The sequence below is a fragment of the Elephantulus edwardii genome, unplaced genomic scaffold, assembly GCF_000299155.1.
Source record: "Elephantulus edwardii isolate Elephantulus edwardi_28Jun2011 unplaced genomic scaffold, EleEdw1.0 scaffold00189, whole genome shotgun sequence".
Taxonomy (NCBI): Eukaryota; Metazoa; Chordata; class Mammalia; order Macroscelidea; family Macroscelididae; genus Elephantulus; species Elephantulus edwardii.
In genome coordinates, this window is record NW_006399939.1 from 4,043,791 (window position 1) to 4,067,332 (window position 23,542).

The following is a 23,542-nucleotide window of genomic DNA, read 5'->3' on the forward strand; positions in this document are numbered from 1 at the left end:
AGGGTCACAACTGAAAACTCTGTTACATTTGGGGATCACTACCGGCTGAAGCAAGTGTCTTCCATTCCAGATACTGGCCCTAAGATACTGCAGGGTTATTCAAGAATGAGGTTGCCAGCCTGTGGGGGCGCTGACAGTCAAGGAAGGGAGAGGTTATCTTCGAATTCGCCCAGAAAGTCTTCTCGGGTAGCCCAGGCGTGCAGAGTTCTCCCCGCCTCTTTATTTTTTGAGCCCAGGCGCCTTGCCTTGGGCGTGAGTGCGCCCTCGGTAGGCAGTCTCCAGGATTGCCTGGGCCGGGGAGCCCGGAAACCCGATATACCCCCCTTCGCACCCCAAGCGCTCTCTCCCGCCTGTCCCGGCGGCCACCCTCGGGGGCGAGGCAGCCGAGCGCGTGGGAGGGGACGGCGCGCCATTGGCTTGTGCGCGGCACTGAGAGGAGGGACCTGCGCGGGCCACCAGACTCGGGTACACCCCGGCCGCGCAGGGCGCCGCGCGCAGACCAGCCCGGCCCTGCCCAGCCCAGCCCTGCCCAGCGATGCGAGGCGCCCGAACCAGCTGTCCGCTCAGCCCGCCAGCCCCGGGCAGCGCCAGCGCCACCATGCACTAAGCACGTAAGTTCTGCTCCTGCTGCCGCTCCCGAGCCCCGCACTTTCTCCTCCACTGCCCGGCCGGTGCCTGCGCAGTGCAGCCCGGCGGGCTTCCTGCGGCCGCTGGGATTGTGGGGGAGAGGGTGGCGGGGACCCCGTGTGCGCCTGCCGGGCGCCTTGGGACCCCTGGGGGCCCGCGGATTCGCGGAGATCCGGCGTCCCGCGGCACAGCCTTTCTTTCCGCCTGACTCGGTTTCCCTCTCTTCTCCGTCACTCCTCCGCCGCCTCCCACTTGTATTGTTGATTTCACCCTAGGTCTCCTCTTCTCGGGCTTGGTTTCTGCTTCGGAGCTAAAGAGAAATAGCACAAAGCAATTTCTCCTTCCTTGGGGATCGCTTTGTCTGTCCTCTCTGTTCCTTGTCCCTTCTTGCTTCCATTGTGCCCGGGTCCCCCCCCAACCCCCCTTCCGTTGAGCCCAGGTCCTAGGCGTGCGCGGTGCAAACTTGTGAGTCCTCCCACCTCGCTGCGCGGGGCCTCGAGAAGAGGTGGCGGAGTTCCCGTTGTCTCCAAGTCTGACTCGAACCCCCTAGTTCCTGGGGCTGTGGAAGCGGAGAATCGTAGGTGTATAACAACCCGGAGCTCTCTGTCCTGGGACCCTAGCTTTTTAGTCCCGGGTCTCAAAGTGGTAAAGTGTTTGGAGACGAAGATAAGAAACAGATTGGCGAGGGGGAGGGGCAAGGCAGGGCGAGACTCCCTGCTTTCAGGCTGGGAAGTAGCCCTCGGAGATGGTGGCCGCTCTCGAGCCCCGAACTGGTGGGGTGGTGGTGGGATGGGGAAGAATGGAACACAGTAGAGAGAGACTCCCCCCATTTTCCGATATTTATGCCTAAAAAGGGGGCAATGTGGGATCGCTGGCCTGGTGTAGGAAGGGCTAGCGTTCCTCCAGCTTTGGGCAGAATGGCCCACCCATCCGGGAGTGTGCAGCCGGCACCTGCCCTAGGATTTACTCAGCTAACTGCCCACCCCAGCGCACCCCTCTGGACCTGGCACTTTTCGGGGTTCCCTCTCTGCCCCTAGTGTCAGTCTGCAGCCACCGCCCCACAACATGCGAAGCGAGTGGGTTCTCCGCGAGAAAGAGGAGGGGGTGGAGGCTGAGTAGCCCCAGGCGTCACTGAAGCCCAGAGTCCAAGGCCAAGTTCGCTTTACCAAGTTCACCTCACTGCCACTCACTTCCTTGTTGGTTTCATCTAGACAAACTTTTCCTGGTGGGGCTAGCGTGCGGGAGCGGAGGTCCAGGGCAGCAGCAGGGGTGCTCACCCCAAAGGCGCCACTCCTTGGACCTCCATTCTTGGTGGTCTGGGGCGAGAGAGCGGCCACTGTGCTCCTGTCCCCACTCTCATACCCGCAGATCCCTGGGACACGGGGGTGTTTTGTTGAAGTGACAGGAGGGGGCGCTGTCCACCCCGTTAGCAGCATCCCTGCTCTCAGATACTGCTGGGAGCAAACAGAAGGGAGTTTGTAAATAAGACACAGCAAGTTCTTGAGCCCTGTTGTCCCCACACACAAAATGGGCCACCAGCCCCGGACGCCCCTTCCGGCCTCGGTATGCTGGAAGCCGGCCATCCCGGCTCACCTGTTAATTGCTTCACCAATATTGCCAAATGAGGAGTGGACAGTTATGAGCCAAGCCCCTTGGCGGAGGTCCACTGTCACCACCTGCTGGTGTCCTTGCTCTAGTCCGATCCCAACAGCATCCTGCTGCTTCCAAACAGCCCCTTCCCCCCTCGCTGCCCCTCCCCTGACTTTGTGACCAGGCTTGCCTCTGCTGACGTCGCTCTGGCAGCGGGAGGGTTAAGCTAACCAGTCATTCTTCTGAAGCTAAGCCTGGATATCTTCTCCCCGTCAAGATGACAGCTTGGGAAACCCAGTGAGGCCATCCTACTCTGTCACACTGAGTCCCCAGGAGTCAAAAGTTGACTAGAAGCCACCCAGCACTTCTAGTAGAAAAAAACAAAACAAAACAGGGCCTGCCCCTGCTGGGGAGAGGAGGTGAGATGGGATGGGATTAACAGTAGCCTTAGATACCCATACAGCCCAGGGCTGTCTGTAACTTCCTTCCACTGATTGGCCAAAATGTGAGGGCGCCCAGCATGGCTTGCTGAGCAAAGTGCCAGATAACATTCCCGGCACTGGGGAAAGAGCTGTGGACAAAATAGAAATTTTTCCCTTTGTGGAAAGAGGAGATGAGCAACTGATAAAAATGCCGGCAGATTATATCATCTATTGGGCGATGAGGTGGATGGTGGCAGTGCCGTTTTTAAATGTTGGTTAGGGAGGCGTCCTTGAGGCCGCTTTTGAGCTACATCTGAAGGGAAGTGAGGGACTGAGTTGTGTGGGTAGATGAGAGAAAGAGGAGGCCTGGAGGCCGGTGTAACTAGGGTGAGGTGGAAATGAGGGATGATAGAGAGAGGGGAGACTGGCTGAGAAGGGTTCCAGGTAAGATGAGAGAATGAGTGTCCAGAGAGGATTTCAGGACGCTCAGCCCAGGAAAGAGGGCTCAGCGAGGGTGTATAAGTGACCCGGGACACACAGCCCCAAGACGCAGGGCCAGGCGGGGGCCTGAAGTGCTGACTGCTGTCCCTGCACCCTGCTTCTCAGCCATGCATTCAGCAACACTGACCACACATCCCTTCCAGGGGACCTGGGCACATAGAGGCCACCAAAGGGCATCCTCCTCCAGACTCAGGGTGACCTTTGTCCTCTCTCTTTTCCCCACTCCTCCTGCATCTACATGCTTTACACGCCATCTTGCTACTTAGCTGTCTTGGTTCAGGGAAAAGAAGATGGGAAGGAAGTTGAGTCTTCCCGTATCAATTCTTAAGAGAGTTTACTACGAAGCAGGCAGGCCATGTTCTGGGCCATGTTCTGGGTGCTTTTTGTGCATATCACTTTTGAAGTCAGGTGTCTTCATTATACCTATTGAGCAGATGAGGAAACTGAGGCAAGGAGAGTCGCTGACCCGAGGCCGTGCAGCTAGTGAAAGAGGTGGTGGTGGGGTATGACTTCGAGTGGGTTCTGATTGGTCGTGACCCAGTATGACGGGGTGGGGCTGCCCCACAGGGTGTTGGAGCTGTCACCTCACCATTTGACACAGTGACTGTCAATGATGGAGATATGATGATGGCACAGGATTGGGCAAGGTTCTAGTCCAGTTGCTTATGGGGTCCCTATGAGTTGTAATCGACTCAAAGACACCTAACAACGACAAAAACAATGGAAGCCGTCTTCATGGGCTTTTCTCCCCGCCAGCCTTTCATTTAGCATTCACGTGCTGAATAACCGTGCCACAGGGCTCTTTGTAAGTAATAGAGGCAGATTCAGAGCAGTGTAGGATCAGCCTTTGCGTCGTTTCTCCTTCAACCACGAAGTCCAATTCCTGAGACCAGGGGCTGGCCTTGTTTGTGATCCTGGCTCGCCTCCATCTGGGAAAAGTCCACTGGCCCTTCCTCTAACCCCTCCAGAAGACACATCACCACTGGCTTCGACAAAGTTGGTTCAGAATCCCAAGCATTCTTTTAAGGAGCTTCCCCTTCTTTCAGCCCTCTGCCCTCTTCTCCTCCCCCTGCAAACTCTGCAGCAGCCTTGGGGGGTGGGGGTGGGGGACAGTGGGTGAAGGGTAGAGGCCAGGGAGAGCTAATTTCTCACCACAGCCCTACCCCTCTGGGAGGCAGAAGCCAGGCTATTCCTATGACAACGCTAGCTGCCCTGGAGCACCCTGACCAGGTCACTGGGCTGAGGGCGAGTTGGGTGCAGCCCTCCTCAAATGGTGCAGAAGTTCTCCATGAATGACCCTTCGGCCAGACACCACCTCTGAGCAGTGTCAGGTGCTTATCAGACCCTCCCCACCAAGCACAACAGCAGGTTTAACCCCAGGGGGACCTCCCCCCACCCTGAGGTGCTCCCCTTCTTCCTGTCTGCTATCTTGTCCTTTACCCCCTTCCAACCCCGTGGGCACTGTTTCGGCTTTGTCTGCCAAGACTTGGAGATGGCTGTTGGTGATCAAAGTTGGAGCTTCCTCTGCCTTTTTAGAAATCAAGTGTCTTTTGAAGAGATGGAGACTTCACTGAGCTAGAGCGCGGGGGAGATGTGAGTCAGCCAGGCTGTCCGAGGGGGTGGACGGCCTGAGCGAGGGCCTCGCGTGTAACTGACGAGAGGCAGGCTCTGGAAACCAATTCTCCCCTCAGAGCTGGAGGGGACACCGGACATCATACTCCTGTTTCTTTTAGGTGAGGAAATTACATCTCAGAGAGGGGGTGTGGCTGCCTGGCGGCCCTGGCAGTGCCCTCGTCTGCCCTGTCTCCCGGCCCGCTGACTTTGGGCCCACAAGCCAGCTTCTGCTGGTGCTGAGCCGAACCTCCGTCCAAGGGCCCACGTTCCTTGAGGTCCTGGTGAATGAGACGTGGAATCCTATTGTTGGTCTCAGAGCCTGGCCAGGGGGATGGGCTGTGACACTGTCCGCTCCTGTCCCCTGCCAGTTCTCTCCTCTTCGTCACCTTAGCCAAAGCAGCAGCGTCAGCCATCAGCCTGGCAGAGAAGTTGGGATGATGAGTGGGATGGATGACACCGCCGCCCGCCCGCCCACCCGGGCTCCTGGTCTTGAACAGCAGTCTGACTAAGCAGCCCGCCCTTTGGGATAATTGCCCTCTCCAGGGACTGGCAGGAAGCAAGCCTGCAGGAGCTGCCAAAGGCCCAGTGCCTCGGTGCCCTGAAGACCCTTCACACAAAGGCTTCTTTGTGCCTTATGATGCCCTGGCTTCATGCCAGCCTTCCTGACAACCTATTATGACCCCTATTCACAGAATGGAATTGAGACAGAGGTTAATTTGCCCAGAGGGTATATTTGCCTTATAAGGGCAGAGTAGAACTGCCCAAACTCTTCCCAGGCTGTAATCTTTGCCGGAAAGGCGCTGCTGTTGGTCTGCTTAGCAAAAGTTTGACGGTTGGAATCCATCATTCGTTTTTGGAGGAGAAATCCTGCTTCCTTTCAGATTTACAGCCTCAGACACCTAGGCGATTGCCATGAATTGCCCAATGAGTCAATGGTAGTGCGTTTGGGTTATTGGAATCTTTCTGGGATCAGATCAGCGGGAGTGGTTCCAGGTTCCTACCAGGTTCCAGACATGTGGTTAACCATTGCACCCCCAAAGCATAAGGCTGAAAACCAGAAAGCTGAGATGTGAACCCAGACCCCTTTAGCCCCAAGCCTACTTATTCTCCGGGACAGTCTCTGACATCCAGGACTCATTCTGCCTCAGGGCCCAGGGCTTGGAGCAAGTGCAGCCAGGAAGCTCCTGAGAGAGCAAGACCTTTCCCTGTACTTTGGACGTGTTATCAGGAAGGACCAGTCCTTGGAGAAGGACCAGTCCTTGGAGAAGGACAGCATGTTTGGTAGAGGGCCAGAGGGGAAAAAAAATTGACACCCTCAGCAAGATAAGAGTGGCAGGGTGGCTACAGCGATGTCAGCTAAAATGAAACAGCCACGTTTGTGAGGCTAGTTCTGGACTGGGTCATGCATCTTCTGTAGGACATAGTGTCACTATGAATCACACCGACTTGTCGGTGCCCAGGGAGCTCTGGTGGCGTAGTCTGGGAGTAGTTGTGCTGCAAACTTGAAGGTGGATCTTCTCTTGGTGGTTCGAATCTACCAGTGACCGTGGGAGAAGGATGGGCAATCTCCTCCAGGCAATTTACAGCCTCTGAAAACCCACTGGAGGGTCAGCAATGGAGTTCGTTTTAATTGGACAGCAATGAGTTTGAACTGGTTTTTGAACCATAAGTCCCAGGTGGTGGGTGCTAGGGTGAGGAGTTCCAAACTAGATCTCGTCCAAGAGACTGCTGCTTGTCCACGGCAGAAGAGACCATCAGGCTGCCCCAGGAAGGGACCAAAGCGCGCAGGATGTCAGCTGTGGACCTCAGCCCCTGTTGGCGAGCACACCTCCTTGATCTTCTTCTTCCTTCTCCCCCTCCTCCTCCTCCTCCTCCTTCTCTTCTTTCCCTCTTCCTCTCCCTCCTCCTCTCGGTCTCTCCCTCCCCTTTCCCAGTGCTGCCTATTCCAGATCACATTTCCAGCTATTTTGCACTGATGTGTTAACAGAACAATGGGTCTCCTGCAGCCCAGCCAGGTCCTCTTGACCCGGGAGGCTGAACTGCTGGAGGAGCCGAGATGCTGGCTCCCCAGCCCAGAGATTTTCAGGCCCCTGCTCATTGCAGACAGTGCAGGCAGACAAGCCTGCCTGGGGAGATATGATGGAGAATATGGCTTGGCACTCACTTCCCCTCCGGGCTCAAGTTCACCTAACACTCCCCTCCTCCAGCTCCTCTCAGGATGTCCTCGCCTCCTTTTGAATAGTGTCTTGAGCTTCAGTTTCTTCATCTGTAAAATGGGCGTGATAACATGGTCGTGATGGGGGTTACAGGAGGATCCTGGCCTGAGTGGGCTTGGCTCCCCTCCAGCCTTGGAGACAGCTGTGCACGCCAGATGGGGAATGGGGGTGGGGCTGGTGCCCTGCTGCACAGGGTCATGTTTGGAGAGGAAGAGAGTCTACTGTGCTCAGCTGTGATGCCTCGCTGAATCACCAGGACACTCTGCAAATGATGGGCGCTCTGGGCTCCAGCCCCCAACCCGCAGCACCTGCTGACCAGGCTCCTGAGCCAGCTGTCATGGGTGCCGTCTCCATGTCCAACCTGCTCTGTAGTGCTCCTGTTTCCATGGAAACCAGGCTTCCTGGGAAGGCTTCCTGGAGGGAGGAGGAGGCCTTTAGGATCTGCATGGAGATGATGCCCCAGTCCAGCCTTGGTGTCCCGGCTGGGTAGCTGTCCCTTCCATATTCTTAGTTACTGCCCTTTGCGGAACATGTGCCAGGTGCCACGCCCCCTCAGCTGCACAAGCTCATGTTTTTCCCCCATCACAGCCCTGTGAACTAGGCAGAAGTTAATAGTCTGTTTTCACTAATGAGGACATGGAAGTCCAGAGAGGATAAGTCATTTTCCTGAGGTCACGCAGCAAATAAGAGGAATTGTGCCCACATTTTCCCAGTCATTAAGCATACCCTGTCCCACTCTGCCGTCCCCTGGGCATGTCCATCCCCTGGCAAGCCTCCACTTCCTGGCCTGGTTAGCTCTGGGGGCTTTGCTTGGCCTCTGTCTAGTCATGGTCCCAACCACCTGGCCGTTCTTGGGAATGGTTAAAGCTAGTCTGCTTCCTCCCCAGCTGTCACAGTGAACGAGGAGACAGGAAGCCTGCAGGAAGCCAGACTGAGGCCAGCAAGACCCTGAACATTTGTACCCCACCCCAACTCCCTGACTCGGACCACAGGTACTGACCGAGCACCTGATGAGTGCCTGGAACTGTCCAGATAATGTTGTTGGTTATGTTATTAGGTACTGTCGAGATGGATCCGACCCAGAGCTGACCCTCCGGCAGGTTTTCAGAAGCAGTAAGTCATGTGGGAGGAGATGGCCCATCTTTCTCCCACAGAGCAGCTGGTGGGTTCGAACCATGTGCCTTTGGGTCGGCAGTGCAGCTCTTTGTCACTAGGCCACCAGAGCTCCATATACATGGACAAAAACCAAACCCACAGCCATCCACCCTGTGGCTTCTTGGAGCGATGGTCCAGTGCTTTGAGGTGATGTTGGAGTCTCTGGTTCTCTAATTCACATCATTTCTTGGGCACCCTCATACGCCAGCACCCCATATCCCAGCACTCTGGAGAGCATTCACACCTCAAGTTAAGCACTGTAGGCTGGTGCCTATTTTATGGAGGGTTTCGCAAAGCTGCTTTGATTAACAACACTGCCCTGACCAAGCCCAGCTTGGCCTGACTCCCAGCCCCCTTCTTCCCTATGATGAGCCTTGATTCTGAGGACCCCTGAGTGTGCGGGGGTAGGGCCCGAGTTATTTCAGCCTGACTGTCACTCATTCCAGCCATGCTGTCCCAGGGCCTGCTGTGTGCTGCTGCAGGTGGGCACTTACCCAGCGGGGAGGACTATGGGGGTGCCCGGCACCAGCCTTGCCCCCTTGGACTCAAGCATCCAGTTGCCAGGAAGTGATCAGGACTGTGGGCTCGATGGCCAGCAGTCACCAACTCTAAAGCCCATCAGAGTCCAGAGAGTGAGAGGATTCTGTGCCTGGGAAGAGTGCCCAGAGGGGAGGGGCCTTGAATGCAGCCCCGGATGTGGGGCCAGCAGAGTGGCAGGAAGCACCCCCCCTGCACTGTCTGAGCAAATGCCAGAAGTGGGAGGGTCTTAAAAGGACAGTGGTTTAATTAGGGACATCCTGGGTGTTGAGGAGCTTTGGTGATATGAGTTATTCATAGCATTGCTAACCAAAAGGTTAGTGATTCGAATCCACCAGCTTCAGTCTCTGCCCGTAAATATTTATAGCTTTGAAAGCTCAGTGGAGGGTTGCTATAAGTTCAAATCAACTTGATGGTGTTACTGTGTTTGGGCTCCCTTTTTCTTTCTTGCTTTTCCTTTCATTTTTTTTGGTGGGGCACATGAGGTCAAAGAGTCCGGCCTGGGGCAGAATGCCAGAGATCGTGACCGTGGGACCTGGGCCTGTAAGCTATGTTTCCCTCCACGTTTCCTGTTCTCCCTTCTCCTTGCTTGGCAGCCTGCCCGCTATGAACAACTTCAGCGTGGAGGGCAGCCTTCCGCCTACCTGCTCTCACCCCCAGTAGCTGGCACTCAGGGGAAGCTCTGGGGCCCTTAAGGGGTAACCGGGTGAGGAAGGGGAGAGGGGCAGCAACCAGGCTTTTTCTACTATGCACAGTCGAATGGAGAAAGGCAGTTGGAGGGGTGGGCCTCCAGGGGCAGGTCACTTAGCCCTACTCTCCTGCTCACCAGCACACACCCATTTCTTAGGGGAATACACTGAGGATGAAGAGCTGCGGTGACTTGTTCAAGGCCACATAGCTGATAACAGGACAGAAGGAGGATTGGAACCCAGACTCCTCTGCTTTATGGCTAGTGCTTGGCCTGGTGTGGGGTGCAGGGCACAGTGAAGGGAGAGCCACCCTCTGTCCTCATTGCCGTGTGTCTAGATGTCAGGTGAAATGGTGCCAGGTCCCAAAGAAGCACCTGGAGTGGCTTGAAAGGCAGGTGAACCCATAGACAGATGGTGGGGTGTGTGTATGGTTTACCTTGGGCCTATGTACGCCTAAGGATCTGGGATGAGGATAAGAGTATGCACCCCCTCCCCCACTCTTCCAAGGCTGGGCCCATTCCTGGGGTGAGGGAGGAACGGAACTCAGTGCTCAGATAATTTGCTGGGGGGAGGGGGTGTCTGGAGGGAGGTGGGGCAGGAAAACTTCCACTGAAGCTAAAGTGTGATACGGACTGTCCCTGATAACCACTGACAGTGCATTGGATAAAGCTCACCCCTCCTGTCCACATATGGTCCCTGGACAAGGTACTCCCACTTCTCTCCCACCCAGGCAGGTGGGCCACAGGGGGGCAGCTGTAAGGCCAGGGGGATGAGGGGTCCAGGCCTTGTGTGCAGATGGGAACATCGGACATATGAGTAGGGGTCAGGGACACCCCCAGGCACAGGACAGCTTTGTCCCTGATGCTTAGAAGCTTTGACTCTGAACCTCCTGGGACTTGTGTGGGCTTCGGCCCGAGTACCTTGTATGGTGGGACCGGCCTGGGACTTTTCCAGTGGGGTGAGAAGTTAGCAAATGCTGGTTAGAATGCTCCCCTAACCCCTGCTCCCAGCCAGTGGCCAGTGGCCAGTGTCTGAGCATTGCTCAGTGAAGTTGATCCTGGGAAGGAGGCCAACACACGTCATGCAGACCACAGCTCTTTCTCACATCCTTGTGAGCTTGTCCCTTTTGTTTACCCAGCTACAGATGGGGAAACTGAGGCATGGGGGCAGTAAGTGCCCTGTCCTTGGGTATAGCTAGCTAGCAAGCGGCAGAGTCAAAGTCGAGAGTCTGAGCTTAGCAGTTGAGCTCGTAGCAGGTAGGTTTGTGATGTGAGCGCTTAGCTGGCACTTGGCACTGAGACTTAGAATCCCTTGTTTTTAGACCACCCTGGGGCGTGGGGAAGGGGGGTGTGTTGTTATTGTTAGGTGCCATCGGGTGAACTTCCGGCTCACAGCGACCCCATATGACAGAGCTCATTTGAGGATAGTTTCTCACGGCCGTTTGGTCCGTTCTCATGCAGAACAACCCTCCCCTTGAACTTTCGGGCTGTCAGTCACAATGGAAGGAGATACTCATTTTAATGAGCCGCTGGTGAGTTTGAACCACCAGAGACGCACAGCCTCTGGGATATCGGACAGCTCAGTGTGCACTACGCCACTGGTGTTGTTATGTTGTCTGTTGTCTCGAATCAGAACTGACTCATGGCTGACCCTTCGGCAGAGATTACCAGTCCTTCTCCCTCAGGGCAGCTGGTGGATTTGAACTGTGTGCTTTTGGGTTGACAATGCAACTCAATTCCACTAAGTCACTAGAGTGGAGCTACCTACCTGAGTTTTCTTGGCTGTCATCTTTATGGAAGCACATTGCCAGGCCTTTCTGCACTGGCACTTCTGGGTGGATTGAATCACCAGTTCTGGAGGCCTAGCGGGTAAGAAGTTGCCCTGCCAACTCAAAGGCGTGTCGGGTCGACTATTACTCATAGCGACCCCATGAACAATGGCTCTGGATCCTGCCCTGTCCTGAGCCAACCTCATCGTCTCTGACACCCCTGACCCCATTGCCACAGTCACTGTGTCAATCCATCTCATCCAGGGTCTTCCTCTCACTCACCCTCCGCCCATGCAAGCATGATATGCTTCTCCAAGGACTGCTCTCTCCTAGTGACATGCCCAAAGTACGGAGACCTTTTGGAATGACTTAAAGAAAGACTGTTGTACATACTTTAGAACATCTGGTGGACCCCTGGGTTAAGCTTTCATCCGTTAGCTGAAAGGTTGGTGGTTTGACCCCACCAGCTGACCTTTGAAAGAAAGATGAGGCTGCCTGTTCCTGTAAAGATACATTGACAAGGAACTTACAGCCTTAGAACACCTAGGGCAGGTCTACTGTGCCCTGATGAGTCAGAAGGGACCCGTTAGCTGTGGCTGACAGCATCAACTGTTGACCAGGACAGGGAGAAACTGGAATGCTCAGCTGATGCTGGGGGGATGAATGGTGCCGATTTTCTGGGAAGGAGTTTAGGACTTTTCTCCTTTCACACAGCCCAGCAATCCCACTCCTTAGATGAAGACTCAGCATCACACAGAAGTCTGCATGTGAATATTTATAGCTGCTCTATTCATAACTGCCCCACAAATGGACTCCCGGTGCACACATTAACTCAGATGACTCTCAGAGACATCGTGATGAATGAAAGAAACCAGCCTCAGAAGGTGCTCTACGCGATTTTATTTACATGGTGTAACTGAAAACAATGCCAGTAAAGCCAGAGAGACAGAGCCGATGTATAGTTGCAGGGCCTGGGGTGAGGGGGCCATGACTGGGACCACGCAGGGAGGCTTTGGGGTGATGGATCTGCTCCGTGTCTTCATTTGGAAATGGCAGCTGCTTGATACATGTGGTTGAATTCATAGAATGGGGCATCAGAATAACTCAGGTTTACTGTATGTAAATTTAATAACAAAAATAAAAGGCCAGAGGGGAAGCCCGAAGAGGAAGTGGGGAGGGCAGGCAGGTCCCGGGGGCCTCTCTGAGGGGAATGAGCTCTTCCTGTTCTCGACCAGCTTGCTGGTCCAATGGGCAGCTGTGGCAGGCCCCGTGGACAGCGAGGGTTGCAGGAATAATTGTAGCTTGTGCACGAGAAGTTGGTGACAAGCAGTGAGGGGCTGTGGTTGTGTCCCAGGCTCTTGTAGAGCTTGTGGGGTCCACAGGAAGAATCAGGCTTGCCCGGGGTCACACAGAGATAACACGTGCTGTCCCCTGAGTCTGGAGCTTGCCAAGGAGGTCTGGTGAGCCCCGCTCCCCCTTCCAGCTGAGGCTTGTCTGCATGGTGTTGTGTGCTGTTGAGTCGGAACTGACCCATAGCTGACCCTCCAGCGGGTTTTCAGAGGCAGTTTAATCGCATGGGAGGACATTGCCAATCCTCCTCTCCGGAGTCCAGGCTTCCAGGCTTCCCTGGGTGGCATCAGAACGTCCCCACCTGTGACCCACACTCACCACCGTGTGTCTCTCATGGGGCGGATGGAGGCTGTGAGTGGTGATGTTAACCAGGTACTTAAGTGCCGTGCTGGCATTAAGGCTGTGGCGTCCCCAGTATCACCACCTGTTCCCTACATGTGATGGGAATCATCACCGCATTTTACAGGTGAAGAACTAGGGCCAGGACTCAGGGGAGCTGCAAGAGGATCATTTAGCTGGATACCACCCCATCTGCTTAAACACAACCAGTTGTCTATACTGAACACAAACTGGTGTGTTGCAGACTGAGGGTAAAATATTTTTATAATTATTAATAATGAGACAGATAGCCGGGAATGAGATAGAACAGAGAGCATGAAAAACAGGGGCCCAGCAGTTCTTTACAGAAGACATCATTTCCAGCTTCCCTGTATCTTTATTCAAAATTATCAGGATGTAAATCACAAAGAGAATTGATTGCAAATGAAGCCAAGCTCTTTCAATTGAAAACCTTCCCCTTGACTCAGGAGGGAGGAGGGGTCAGCAAATGCAAGAATCTGTTAAACCCTTAAGGATGGCCTTCGTGCCTCAGGGTGAACTCTAGCTTGAACTGTGCCTCCCCCCACATCCTGATAGCATTCTGTTTATTATAAATATTTAGTATTGGCTTCCCATACTGGTATTCTCCCCGATATGGATCTGAAGTTGTGTGTGCTACTGAATAGATTCTGACTCACAGCGGCCCTATGGGACAGAGCAGAATTGCGCCGTAGTGTTTCCAAGGCTGCCAACTTTGTAAGACAGGGCCCAGGCGACCTACTGGCTAAGGTGTCAGACTCTGAACTGAAAGGTTGGCAGTTCAAACCCACCAGCTGCCCCACAGGGGGAAGTGGGCATTCTCTGTAGGTAAAGATTTACAGGCTCAGAAACCAGACATTGGGCGTGACTTGCCTGTTGTGGGTTCGCTTTTGTTTGGGGAATCTTTCTAGTAGCTCATCGCTGAGTCTTTTCTTTGTGTGAGTCAAACTTTTAACCTTTTGGTAACAATTAAGTGCATTACCATTTTTTCTGCCAGGCCCCCTAAAGCAGCACCATTTAGGCACCCCACGTATGTTGATTCTCAGTCCTGGTGTTCATGTTTTTGGACGCTTTATTTTATTTAAAACACTGGGAATCTTGAAAGCTGGAAGGGGCCTGGGGACATTTCCGCACTGCCTCTGGCAGCCCCACGGCAGGGATAGAAGGATCTGACTTCCCCGGGGTCACACAGCGGTAACACAGGCTGTCCCCTGAGTCTGGAGCTTGCCAAGAAGGTTTGGTCAGCCCAGTTGCCTTGTCTGCATGTTGTTGTTGTTGTGTGTTGTCAAGTTGGAACTGACCCACAGCTGACCCTCCAGTGAGTTTTGAGAGACAGTTTAATCACACAAGAGGAGACTGCCCATCTTTCTCCCTTGTAGTAGCTGGTGGATTTGAACCATGGGCCTTTGGGATTGCAGTTTAGCTTCTTGCTACCATGTCTGCAAATAGGGATTGCTTTCCTGCCTGGCCAGAGGGTGATAAACCTACTTCCTGTTTCTACTCCCAGCAGCCCCACGTATGAGAGGAGAACTGCCCCACAGGGTTTTCTTGACTGTAATCGTTACAGATTGCCAGGCTTTTCTTAGGTGGCACTGCTAGGTAGGTTTAATTGGCCAACCTTTAGGTTAATAGCCAAGTGCTAACTGTTTGCACCACCTGTGCCAGGAGGTGGCAGTGAGTGAAAGAATGGCTATAGCGTGGCACCCAGTGCTGTGGCGTGGGGGACACCACTGATACTCAGTCCAGCTTGGTTTCCTGACCTGTAGAACAGGCGCGAGGTATACCCATCTTGCAGAGAGGCTGTGACTAAATAAAGCCCTTCTCCCTGTGCCCTGCCAGCCCCCGGCCACCTTCGCCTGCTGTGCCTCCTACATCCACCATACGTCCTTCCTGATTCTACCTCTCTTTCCTTTGCAGACTTTCTGCTGCTTGAAGGCAAGGCTGTCAGTGCATCTCTTCATCTTCTGTGCCCAGCACAGTGCCTGACACACAGTAGGTGCACTAGACCCGGCCATAGGTGGAGTAGGGGGATGCAGGGGGCAGACCCCAGAGTGGAACTAGTAGCTCAACATACACAGTTTCTGGGGAGATGGACAGGCCCAAGTCCTGAGGCCAGTGTACCCCCTCAGTTCCTGCTGAGCTTAGTGTCCTCTTTCAGTTCACTACAGAGGCCATTGTCCCCCTCAGTCACCTCTGCAGAGAACAGCATCCTCCCTCAGCCCTGCTGCAGAGGCCAGTGTCCCACTCAACCTCCCTTCAGAGCCTGGTGTCCTCTTCAGCTCCGCTGCAGAGGCCAGTGTCCCCCTCAGTCCCCTCTGCAGAACCTGGTGTCCCCCTCAGTCCCAGCAGAGCCAGGTGTCCCCTTCAGCCCCTCTGCAGAGCCTGGTGTCCCCCTCAGTCCCAGCAGAGCCAGGTGTCCCCTTCAGCCCCTCTGCAGAGCCTGGTGTCCCCCTCGGTCCCAGCAGAGCCTGGTGTCCCCTTCAGCCCTTCTGCAGAGGCCGTGCCTGGGACAGGATGGCAGCCAAGCAGCCCCCGCCCCTGATGAAGAAGCACAGCCAGACGGACCTCGTGAGCCGCCTCAAGACACGGAAGATTCTCGGCGTGGGCGGGGAGGATGATGACGGGGAGGTGCACCGCTCCAAGGTGGGTCGGGGCCTCGAAGTGCAGGGAGGTGTGTCCCACCAGCAGGTTGCACAATCACTGAGGCCCCGGGACCTCGCTTATTTTTCTAGAAACTTCCAGGGCATGCCAGGAAGATAATCGTAATAATGGACCCCAAAGATCCTTAGACTTGAGTGCTATACATCACACCAAGTGCTTTTGAAGCATTAGTGTTATCTGCTCGTCTCCGGGAAGCAGTCACACTCAAACTTACTGCCGTGGAGTTACAACCACTCATAGCTGACCGCCCAGCGGGCACAGATCAATGATGATTAAACACAATGCATGGGAATGATTGGATGAAACAATGCGGACGAAGGAATGTGTACAACACAATGTACATTAATGAAACACAATGTATATGAATTTTGTATGCAAACCAATGTAAATTTTTTTAAAAATAGCAAAGGAGAAAATTGTCCATTTTTCTCTCAAAGAGCTACTGGTGACATGAAACTCCGGTGGGGTGCCCAGATGGCCATGACTATACCAATTTTAGGGAGCTCTGGTGGCCTACTTGTAAGAAGCTATGGTGCTTCTTATCCCAAGGACACATGGTTTGAATCCACCAGCTACTCCACGGGAGAAGGATGGGCAGTCTCCTCCTGTGTGACTTAGTCTCTTCCTGGCCTCTGAAAACTTGCCGCAGGGTCAGTTATGAGTCAGTTCCTACTTGATGGCATATACCACCACTATACCCATTTTACAGATGAGGAAACTGTGGTCAGGGAAAGGAAAGGACTCGCCTGCAGTCACACCAGGAGGTGATGGGGCTGAGCCTACTCCTGGCACACTCGTGGCACACCCCTGACCTGTGTGCTCCCTTAGCCCCTGTGCTTTCAGCTTCCTTTAAACCTTGGCTAAAAAGTGGGATAGGAGAAGGGGTGACTTCAATGTGCGCTCCAGTCTGCACAACTCTTGGCCAAGCTGAGCTGCCCCAGCTGGTCTCGGGCAGGCATGAGTTCAGGTGGGCTGAGTCTGAGCCTGTGGGTGGGCATTTTTGACCCTTCTGTGTCCACAGATCAGCCAAGTCTTGGGCAATGAAATAAAATTTGCAGTTCGGGAGCCTTTGGGGCTCAGGTGAGCATGTATGTTTGTTTTGGGGGCTCCTGGGTGGTATGTAGGGGAGGTGCAAAAGACCTTTCCGCATTTTGCCCTGTGTCTGCTGGTCCGACTTTGGATTCTATCCTGGGCACGTGACTAGAGAGGGGAGGGTCTTGGGGAGCCTGGGGTAGCAGCAAGGGACCTGGTTGTGACCTTCCTCTCCATGTCTCCCCCAGAGTCTGGCAGTTTGTCTCTGCTGTGCTCTTCTCTGGCATTGCCATCATGGTGAGACCCCCCTCTCCTTCCCCTGGGACCTGGCCCTGGTTCTGAGACCCTCAGTCCTTTCCTCCCATGCACCCTGGGACCCCTGGTGGCCTCTCCTGGCCTTGATTGCCATCATACTGAAGCCCCTACCTCCAGGGCTGTCTGACCACCTCCCACTGGTGTTCTGCCAGAGCATGCTAGTCCACGGTCCTTCCTGGCCCTTGTCCTCCCAGTGGGGACCCCCAGATAGAGCCTTCTGTTCTGGCATGGAGAGGCTGGGGGACAGTCTCAATTCTAGACTGTCCCAAGAGCTGCTGGACCTCTCCTGGTGTTTGCAGGCCCTCGCCTTCCCTGACCAGTTATATGATGCTGTCTTTGATGGAGCCGAGGTGACCAGCAAGACCCCCATCCGCCTCTACGGTGGTGCCCTCCTCAGTGAGTATGTCTGGGAGATGCTAGGGAGATGCAGCTCCAGCAGGGAAGCTTCTAGCTGTATAGGGAGCTCCCCATCTTTTCCTCTGCTGGAAGATGCTACACCCCCAACACAAGGCAGCGTCTGCCATTTGTTGTCTTCTCTATGGGTCTGTGCTGCCATCAAGTGGCCACTTGTAGAAATTCCCTCAGCTGACTGGCACTCAGTCTTTGTCGTTGTCTGGGACAAACAATGAATGCTTACTGTATGCAGTAAACTGCCCTGAGCCTGGGGTGCAGAAATGCAGGAGGTGCATGCTGGGCCCTCCAGGGCCTCTTAGCATAGAGAAGGTGGCAGAAACAACACAGTGTGTGCACAGCCCTTCACTCCAACTCCATGTTTATCCCAGTAGATTCAGACTTTTTTGGGCTTTTCTTTTGAACCATTTCTGCTGCTTCTCTAATCTGAGTTGCACATAGCGCTTGTTGAAACATTAGAGTTTTCAATCAAAACTCATACAATTTATGCTATCTCCTTCCCCAAAATATTCAGTAACTCCCTATTGCATATAGCATAAAGTTCAGGTTCAGAATCTGTTTTGGAGTAGATCCACCTGCCTCCCCTGAGTTACCTCTCGACACCCCAGTGGGCCATCCACACCTAACGGTGCTCTGTGCTGTTTTATGAAGTTTCTCTACCTTTGCACTTGAAATTCACCCAGCCTTGTGCTGGCTACATTTTTATTCAACCTTCAAGGGCCAGCTCAGCTGTCCCTGGGGCAGGGTGTGGTACGAGTGGGTAGCATCAAACCCTTCATTCTCTCAGCGGGTGGGCTGGAGTTACAAGATTTGACTTGTCGATGGTATACAGTGACTACGTGGATGGTGTGCAGAGCCAGTGCTAGCCAATGCTGGATGAGCTGGTCCCATGAGGGGTCTGCAAGTTGTGACTTACTGGTGGTCCTTCCACCAAGAAAACATGATCTATACCCCACCTCTACCCCCTGGGGAAGTCCTCTGAATGGCTCCTTAACAGCTATAGGACCAGATAACCATTAACTCATAGATTCTGTCATCTCAGAACTGGGTACAGACAGGTTGGCTGTGGGGCAGTTACTCCCGTTCTACAGATGAAGAAACTGAGTCCCAGTGGGGGGAAGGGACTTGCCCAGTGCCCCATAGTGAGTTGGGAATAATGTGAGAAGGGATGTGCTTGCTGGCTGAGGCAGCAGGGGTGTTCCTGGCGGGGACAGGACAGGACTGGAGAAGGTGCGACTTGCCTAACAGTGGGGACGGGGATAATACGCTGCGCGGGGTCCTGCTGCCTTGCAGATCTGGGCAGAAGGGAGGAGCAGTGAGTGGGCTGCCCCATCCCTGGCTCACCCACTCTGTGCCCGCCAGGCATCTCCCTGATCATGTGGAACGCTCTGTACACGGCCGAGAAGGTCATCATCCGATGGACTCTGCTCACCGAAGCCTGCTACTTCGGGGTCCAGTTCCTGGGTGAGTGTGGAGTGGGCCTGGGAGAGGTGGGTTAGCGGGCGCCTCTAGCAGGAGCTGTTTGAGTTTGCAGGAAGTGAGGGGACAAGGGTGGGACTTTTGTGGCTGTGCTTACCATGTGCCGCGGTCCTAGCTGCAGTGTGGTCCTCCATCCCTGTGTCTTTCTCCATGTCCACATCCCTGCACCACAGCCCCCTGTGGACCTGCCACTTCCCCCACGCTGCTTATACCCAGCCTGTACGGGACAGCTGGACAGCTGCTCTCTACTGCCCCCTTGTTGCATGAGGGGCATCAGAACAGAAATATCTTGGATTTGGGAGGAGGACAGAACCCCTGGGCTCACAGGGGTCATCGAGGCAGCTCTCCACGGTGGGGTGAGGGCACAGCCCCTCCCCTAACTTGACCCTTTCCTGCCCTTTCTCCTGCAGTGGTCACGGCCTCCCTCGCTGAGACGGGCCTCGTGTCCCTGGGGGTCCTGCTGCTCCTGGCCAGCCGCCTCCTTTTCGTCATCATCAGCGTTTACTACTACTACCAAGTCGGCCGGAGACCCAAGAAAGTCTAGCCGCCTGCAGGCCGTGGTCGCCACCAAAGCCTGGGGAGAATGGGTTGGGGCCTCTGCTGCAGGACGCTCCCTGCTGGCCCTGCCTGTGCCTACTTGGGGGGGGACAGGTCCAGGAGGGCAGGGCCCAGCCCTCCGTGGTCCAGGCTCCCCAAGAAAGAGATTTCTGGGCATTTATTCACATTTGAGATGCAGGTGTGGGGTGGGATTGGGGCTCAGCACCCCTGTTCTCCCCCCCCATTATGTCTCCTTAAGTCTCTTGGCCTCCGATTCCCTCAAAAGATACTGACTGAAGGCCTAGAGTCTTGGGAGGTTGTGGGTCCTGATGGATCTTGTTTGAGAGGGCTTGTGGACTGCTTCCTTCTGTCCCCTGGCAATCTATTGATCTTGACCTCTGTCTGAGCTGGACAAGCTCGAGCTCTTAGCCCCAAGTCTGGCCCTTTCCTGGCTCACATCACACACACATGCACGCGCACGCACACACACACACACACACACACACACACACACACACACACACACAACGCCACACCCAACCACCTCTCCATGGCCTGGCTGGGAGCTGGGGAGGTGGGGCGGGCTTTGGGCTGGCACTTTCCTTTCAACCCTTTTGTGCAGCTGGGCCACAGAGGCCTGTGCCTGTCCCCCAAAACAAGACCTGGCCCAGTGAGAGCTCTCCTTGGCTCTAGGCTGTGCTGCTTTTAAGGGCATCCCTGTGTCCCCAGTACTCTCTGAGAGCCCTTTCCCCTAAATTTTGTGCACCCAGGCACTGCCAGTGGTCACAGACTCTCCCAGACAAGTGGACAAATGTGACCTAAATGAGGCACTTTTGAGTGATGGGCTCAGGGGATGACGCGAGGCATGGCATTTCCTTGTCCCATGGGATCTCCATGGTTTGGGAACCCTTCCTGGAGCCCCAGGCCCACTGGAGACTTGGGACGACTGAGCACTCTCCGGGAGGTGAAGGCCTGGCTTGCCCTTGTCCTTATTTCCAGCACATACTCACACATGGAATGGGGTGGGGTGTGGAGAGAGTAGACATGGGCCCCAACTCTGTCCTTCCTGAGTCCTTAGCTTCTACCACCCCAGCTGGCCTGTGCATGGCTGGCTAGAGACCCCCTGCCCACTCCTACAGACACACACCAGATGGCATGGCCTCCACAGAAGTACCACAGTGGAGGAGCAAGGCCCAGAGGTGTCCTGGGCTGAGCTGCCTGAGACAGGTCTGAACCAGACGGGGAGCCTCCTGGTAGCCTTGGGAATCCTGCATCCATCTCTGGCCACTTAAGTGTGTGCCTCCAGGCAAAGTCCCATCCCCCCATCCCCACCCTGTGGGTGAAGGTGGGGCCAGCCACTGGGCAGTGTCCCCGCGTTGCAGTCTGCTTTGTGGGCCATGCCTTTTAAGGCCTGGCTGAGCTTCTGGTGGGTGATGGATAATGAGTCCTCCCAGGAATAGCCAGGACTCTCCACCCAGGAGGCGGGCTTGGTAGCAGCTATGGCGTCCATCTGGGTGGTCTGGATCTTTGTGACCCCCAGGGTTTTCCTCAGTTGGATTTTGCAAGTCGATCCCCAGGCTTTTCTTCTAGCCCATCTTAGTCTGGAAGCTCTGCTCCACTCTACACAGCAGCTCGCAGGCCTCCTGAGAGGTGGTCACTGCACCAGGTGAGGGAGGGCACCCAGGGTTCCAGCAGGGAAAGCAAGACTTCTACCGCTGAGCCATCACCACCTGGAGGAGGCCGGTTGATAGGCAGGTGGAAGTTCAAGCTTTGGGGTGGGCTCTGCACGGAACATCTGCTGGGGCTTCACCTGTCAGCATCTCCTCAACTGTGGAATGGGGCAAGTGGCAGGATCTTCCCTGCTGAAGGCTCAGGCAGCTGTGTTTATGAACTGTGCTGCTCAGAGTATCAAGAGGGCAGAACTTTATGGAGGCCTCGGGAGACATTCAGGAGAATGCCATATTGGGCAGGGGACAGTAACAGGGAGGTCATGGGGCAGTATCTAGCTCTCCTACAACCTAGGGATGACTTAGAATGCCCCCCCAGTCCACCCCTGTGGCTGGACCCCAGCATCCTCAAGCTGAGCTCCTGATAATCAGGCCGTCCACCCCCACCCCAAATGGAGACCACCTTTCTTCACAGTCACTATTTATTCTTCATTCCTATTTCTTTTCATAAGAAACACAAAAATCAGTGCAAAACCATTTGTGTGGGTGTCTTGTTTTATATGGTAAAACCTCCTGATATATAAAAGGGGTCCTCATAAGAGATAAATGGTAAGTTAGCTCTGTGATCCACTGCAGGGGTCATTCACTGGTCTAAAAATAAACTTCTGGTATATGCCCATGAGGGGAGAAGGGGACTGCTGAGGGGGCCTGTCTGGGTACATTAGTCATAGAAGAGAAGCTGGAATAGCAAGACTAGACAGGGGACCAGGGAAGATGCCACGCTTCCTCACCCCCAGCCCTTAGGATGTATCTCTCCTTATCCAAGATGCTTCAGAATAGGCAACTGGCTTTCAGAACAGGGTACTACTAGCAGAGGAAGGCTTTCTTTCCACCGCCCTTGTCCTGCCAGTCAGTGCCTGGGAGTCAGGGCTGATTCAGAGTTCGGGGTATCTTTAAGGTGCCCCCTTGGGCAGGTTGAGTTTGATCCACCCTGCAGCCCATCTTAGCTAGACAGTTCCTTCATTCCACCATCCTTGTCCTTTTCCCAAGGTCCAGAAGTGGGAGGAAGAGGCTAGAGGACAGTGGATGGTGTCAAAGGCCCAGGATTCTCCTGACTCACCTGGGCATTGAGGGACCACATGGATTTCAAAAGGCTAGGAAGCTCTTGGATTGGAGCCCCGAAGCTGCCCAGTTTGAACCCTACTCAGCTGTCCAGTCTCAGCAGCTGGATGGGGGGAGGGTACTAGACACCAGACTCTTCTCAGGCTCAGCCCCTCCTGACGTGGACAGTAAGGAGTAAAGTCAGACCCTGCTGCGTCCCTGCACCTGCACAGGCCAGACATCACTAATCAAGCTGGGATTGCCCTCAATGTTCCAGAAAGGAGAGATCACCAGCTGGGGTGGCTCCTTGGGACACCAGCTTCTAGGAACAGGATTATGTAGAGTCACCAGGGCAGGCTGCTTCAAGGACAGTGTGGGACGACCTAGTATGGAGAGGTGGCGAGAGGGCCACTACAGTGGGGACAGCAGGACACGAGGTAGGGAGGAGGATAAAGGGTCTAACCAGATCTATACGCAGACACCAGGCTTCCAGCTGCATCTCAGAAGGGGAGTGGGTGGCAGAGACGGGGACACTGAACCCTTGGCTTTAGCTCTGACATCTGGGTGACTGGAAGCCCCGTGGGGAGCGTGATTACAGATTCTTCCCAGGAGGATCAGCGAGGGGCGCTGACTCTGAGCTGATGCGTCCATTCCCACGCTTGGGGCTGATCTCATTCATAAGTGAGCTCTTCCCGCCAGACAGCACTAGTCAAGCTGGCGCCTGGCAGGCAGCACTAATCAAGCACGAGTAAGGATTACCCGTCCCCTCCTACCCGATCCACCCCAAAGCCCGTGTCTAGGCAGAGCCATTCCTGACCTCAGGATCCATACGCCCATGAAATCCAGTTGCTAACACCGTCTTAGAAGCTGAGTCCTGTGTATGTGGGACTGATCTGCGGATGCTGAGCAGGTGTGAAGGAGCCCTGGTGGCACAGTGCTTAAGACACTCAGCTGTGGCTGGACTCTCACCATCAACAACTTCTTCTTACAGGAGGAGGCCATGGCAGTCTGCTTCCTACACATTTACAGCCTCAGGAACCCCATGGGGCAGTTCCATACATCCTAGGTACGGCTGCTAGGAATCTCAGCCCACCCCAGAGCAAAGGCAGTGGATCTATATAGAAAGTTGTGCCAACGGCAATTTCAGATTGCCACATCTGCTCTCCTGAAGCAATGAAACAAGTTGCCAGTGAAAACTGCTCACTGGCACCCCACCCATCTGCCAATATGTGCCACACCCCTGATCTGCCTCTCTGGGTATGAAGGAGCCTGGGAGAACCTCTCCCTGGCATAACCTTCACAGGACAATCAGAAGTGTGCTGTGGCCGGTGAGACCAGAGACCACAGCACACAAGTAGTAGCTCAGACACCCTAGGCTGTTCAAGCCTGAGACACGAGGGCTCAGAGAGGAACCATAACTGACCCTCCAGCTCCCTCTGGCAGAGAGAGAGAGGATGCCACACACGAAACCACAGGAAAACAGAAACCTCTTCCTTGTATTGAGCTGATGCTA

General features: G+C 54.7%; 1 protein-coding gene across 1 annotated transcript; it reads left to right on the top strand.

Moving 5' to 3' along the window:
- The first annotated feature begins 378 nt into the window (after positions 1–378).
- Positions 379–19,268, top strand: TP53I11 (tumor protein p53 inducible protein 11). The gene is made up of 7 exons (XM_006896746.1): positions 379–465; positions 15,311–15,469; positions 16,509–16,567; positions 16,768–16,816; positions 17,134–17,230; positions 18,608–18,709; positions 19,135–19,268. The coding sequence occupies exons 2-7, from the start codon at positions 15,341–15,343 to the stop codon at positions 19,266–19,268; spliced, it is 570 nt and encodes a 189-aa protein (XP_006896808.1). The 5' UTR covers positions 379–465; positions 15,311–15,340.
- Positions 19,269–23,542: the final 4,274 nt, after the last annotated feature.

Coding starts and splice junctions, on each gene's coding strand:
- TP53I11 (XM_006896746.1), top strand. CDS start 15,341: ATGGCAGCCAAGCAGCCCCCGCCCCTGATGAAGAAGCACAGCCAGACG. Junction 15,470..16,508: donor GGGAGGTGCACCGCTCCAAG/GTGGGTCGGGGC, acceptor CTGTGTCCACAG/ATCAGCCAAGTCTTGGGCAA. Junction 16,817..17,133: donor TCTCTGGCATTGCCATCATG/GTGAGACCCCCC, acceptor TGGTGTTTGCAG/GCCCTCGCCTTCCCTGACCA.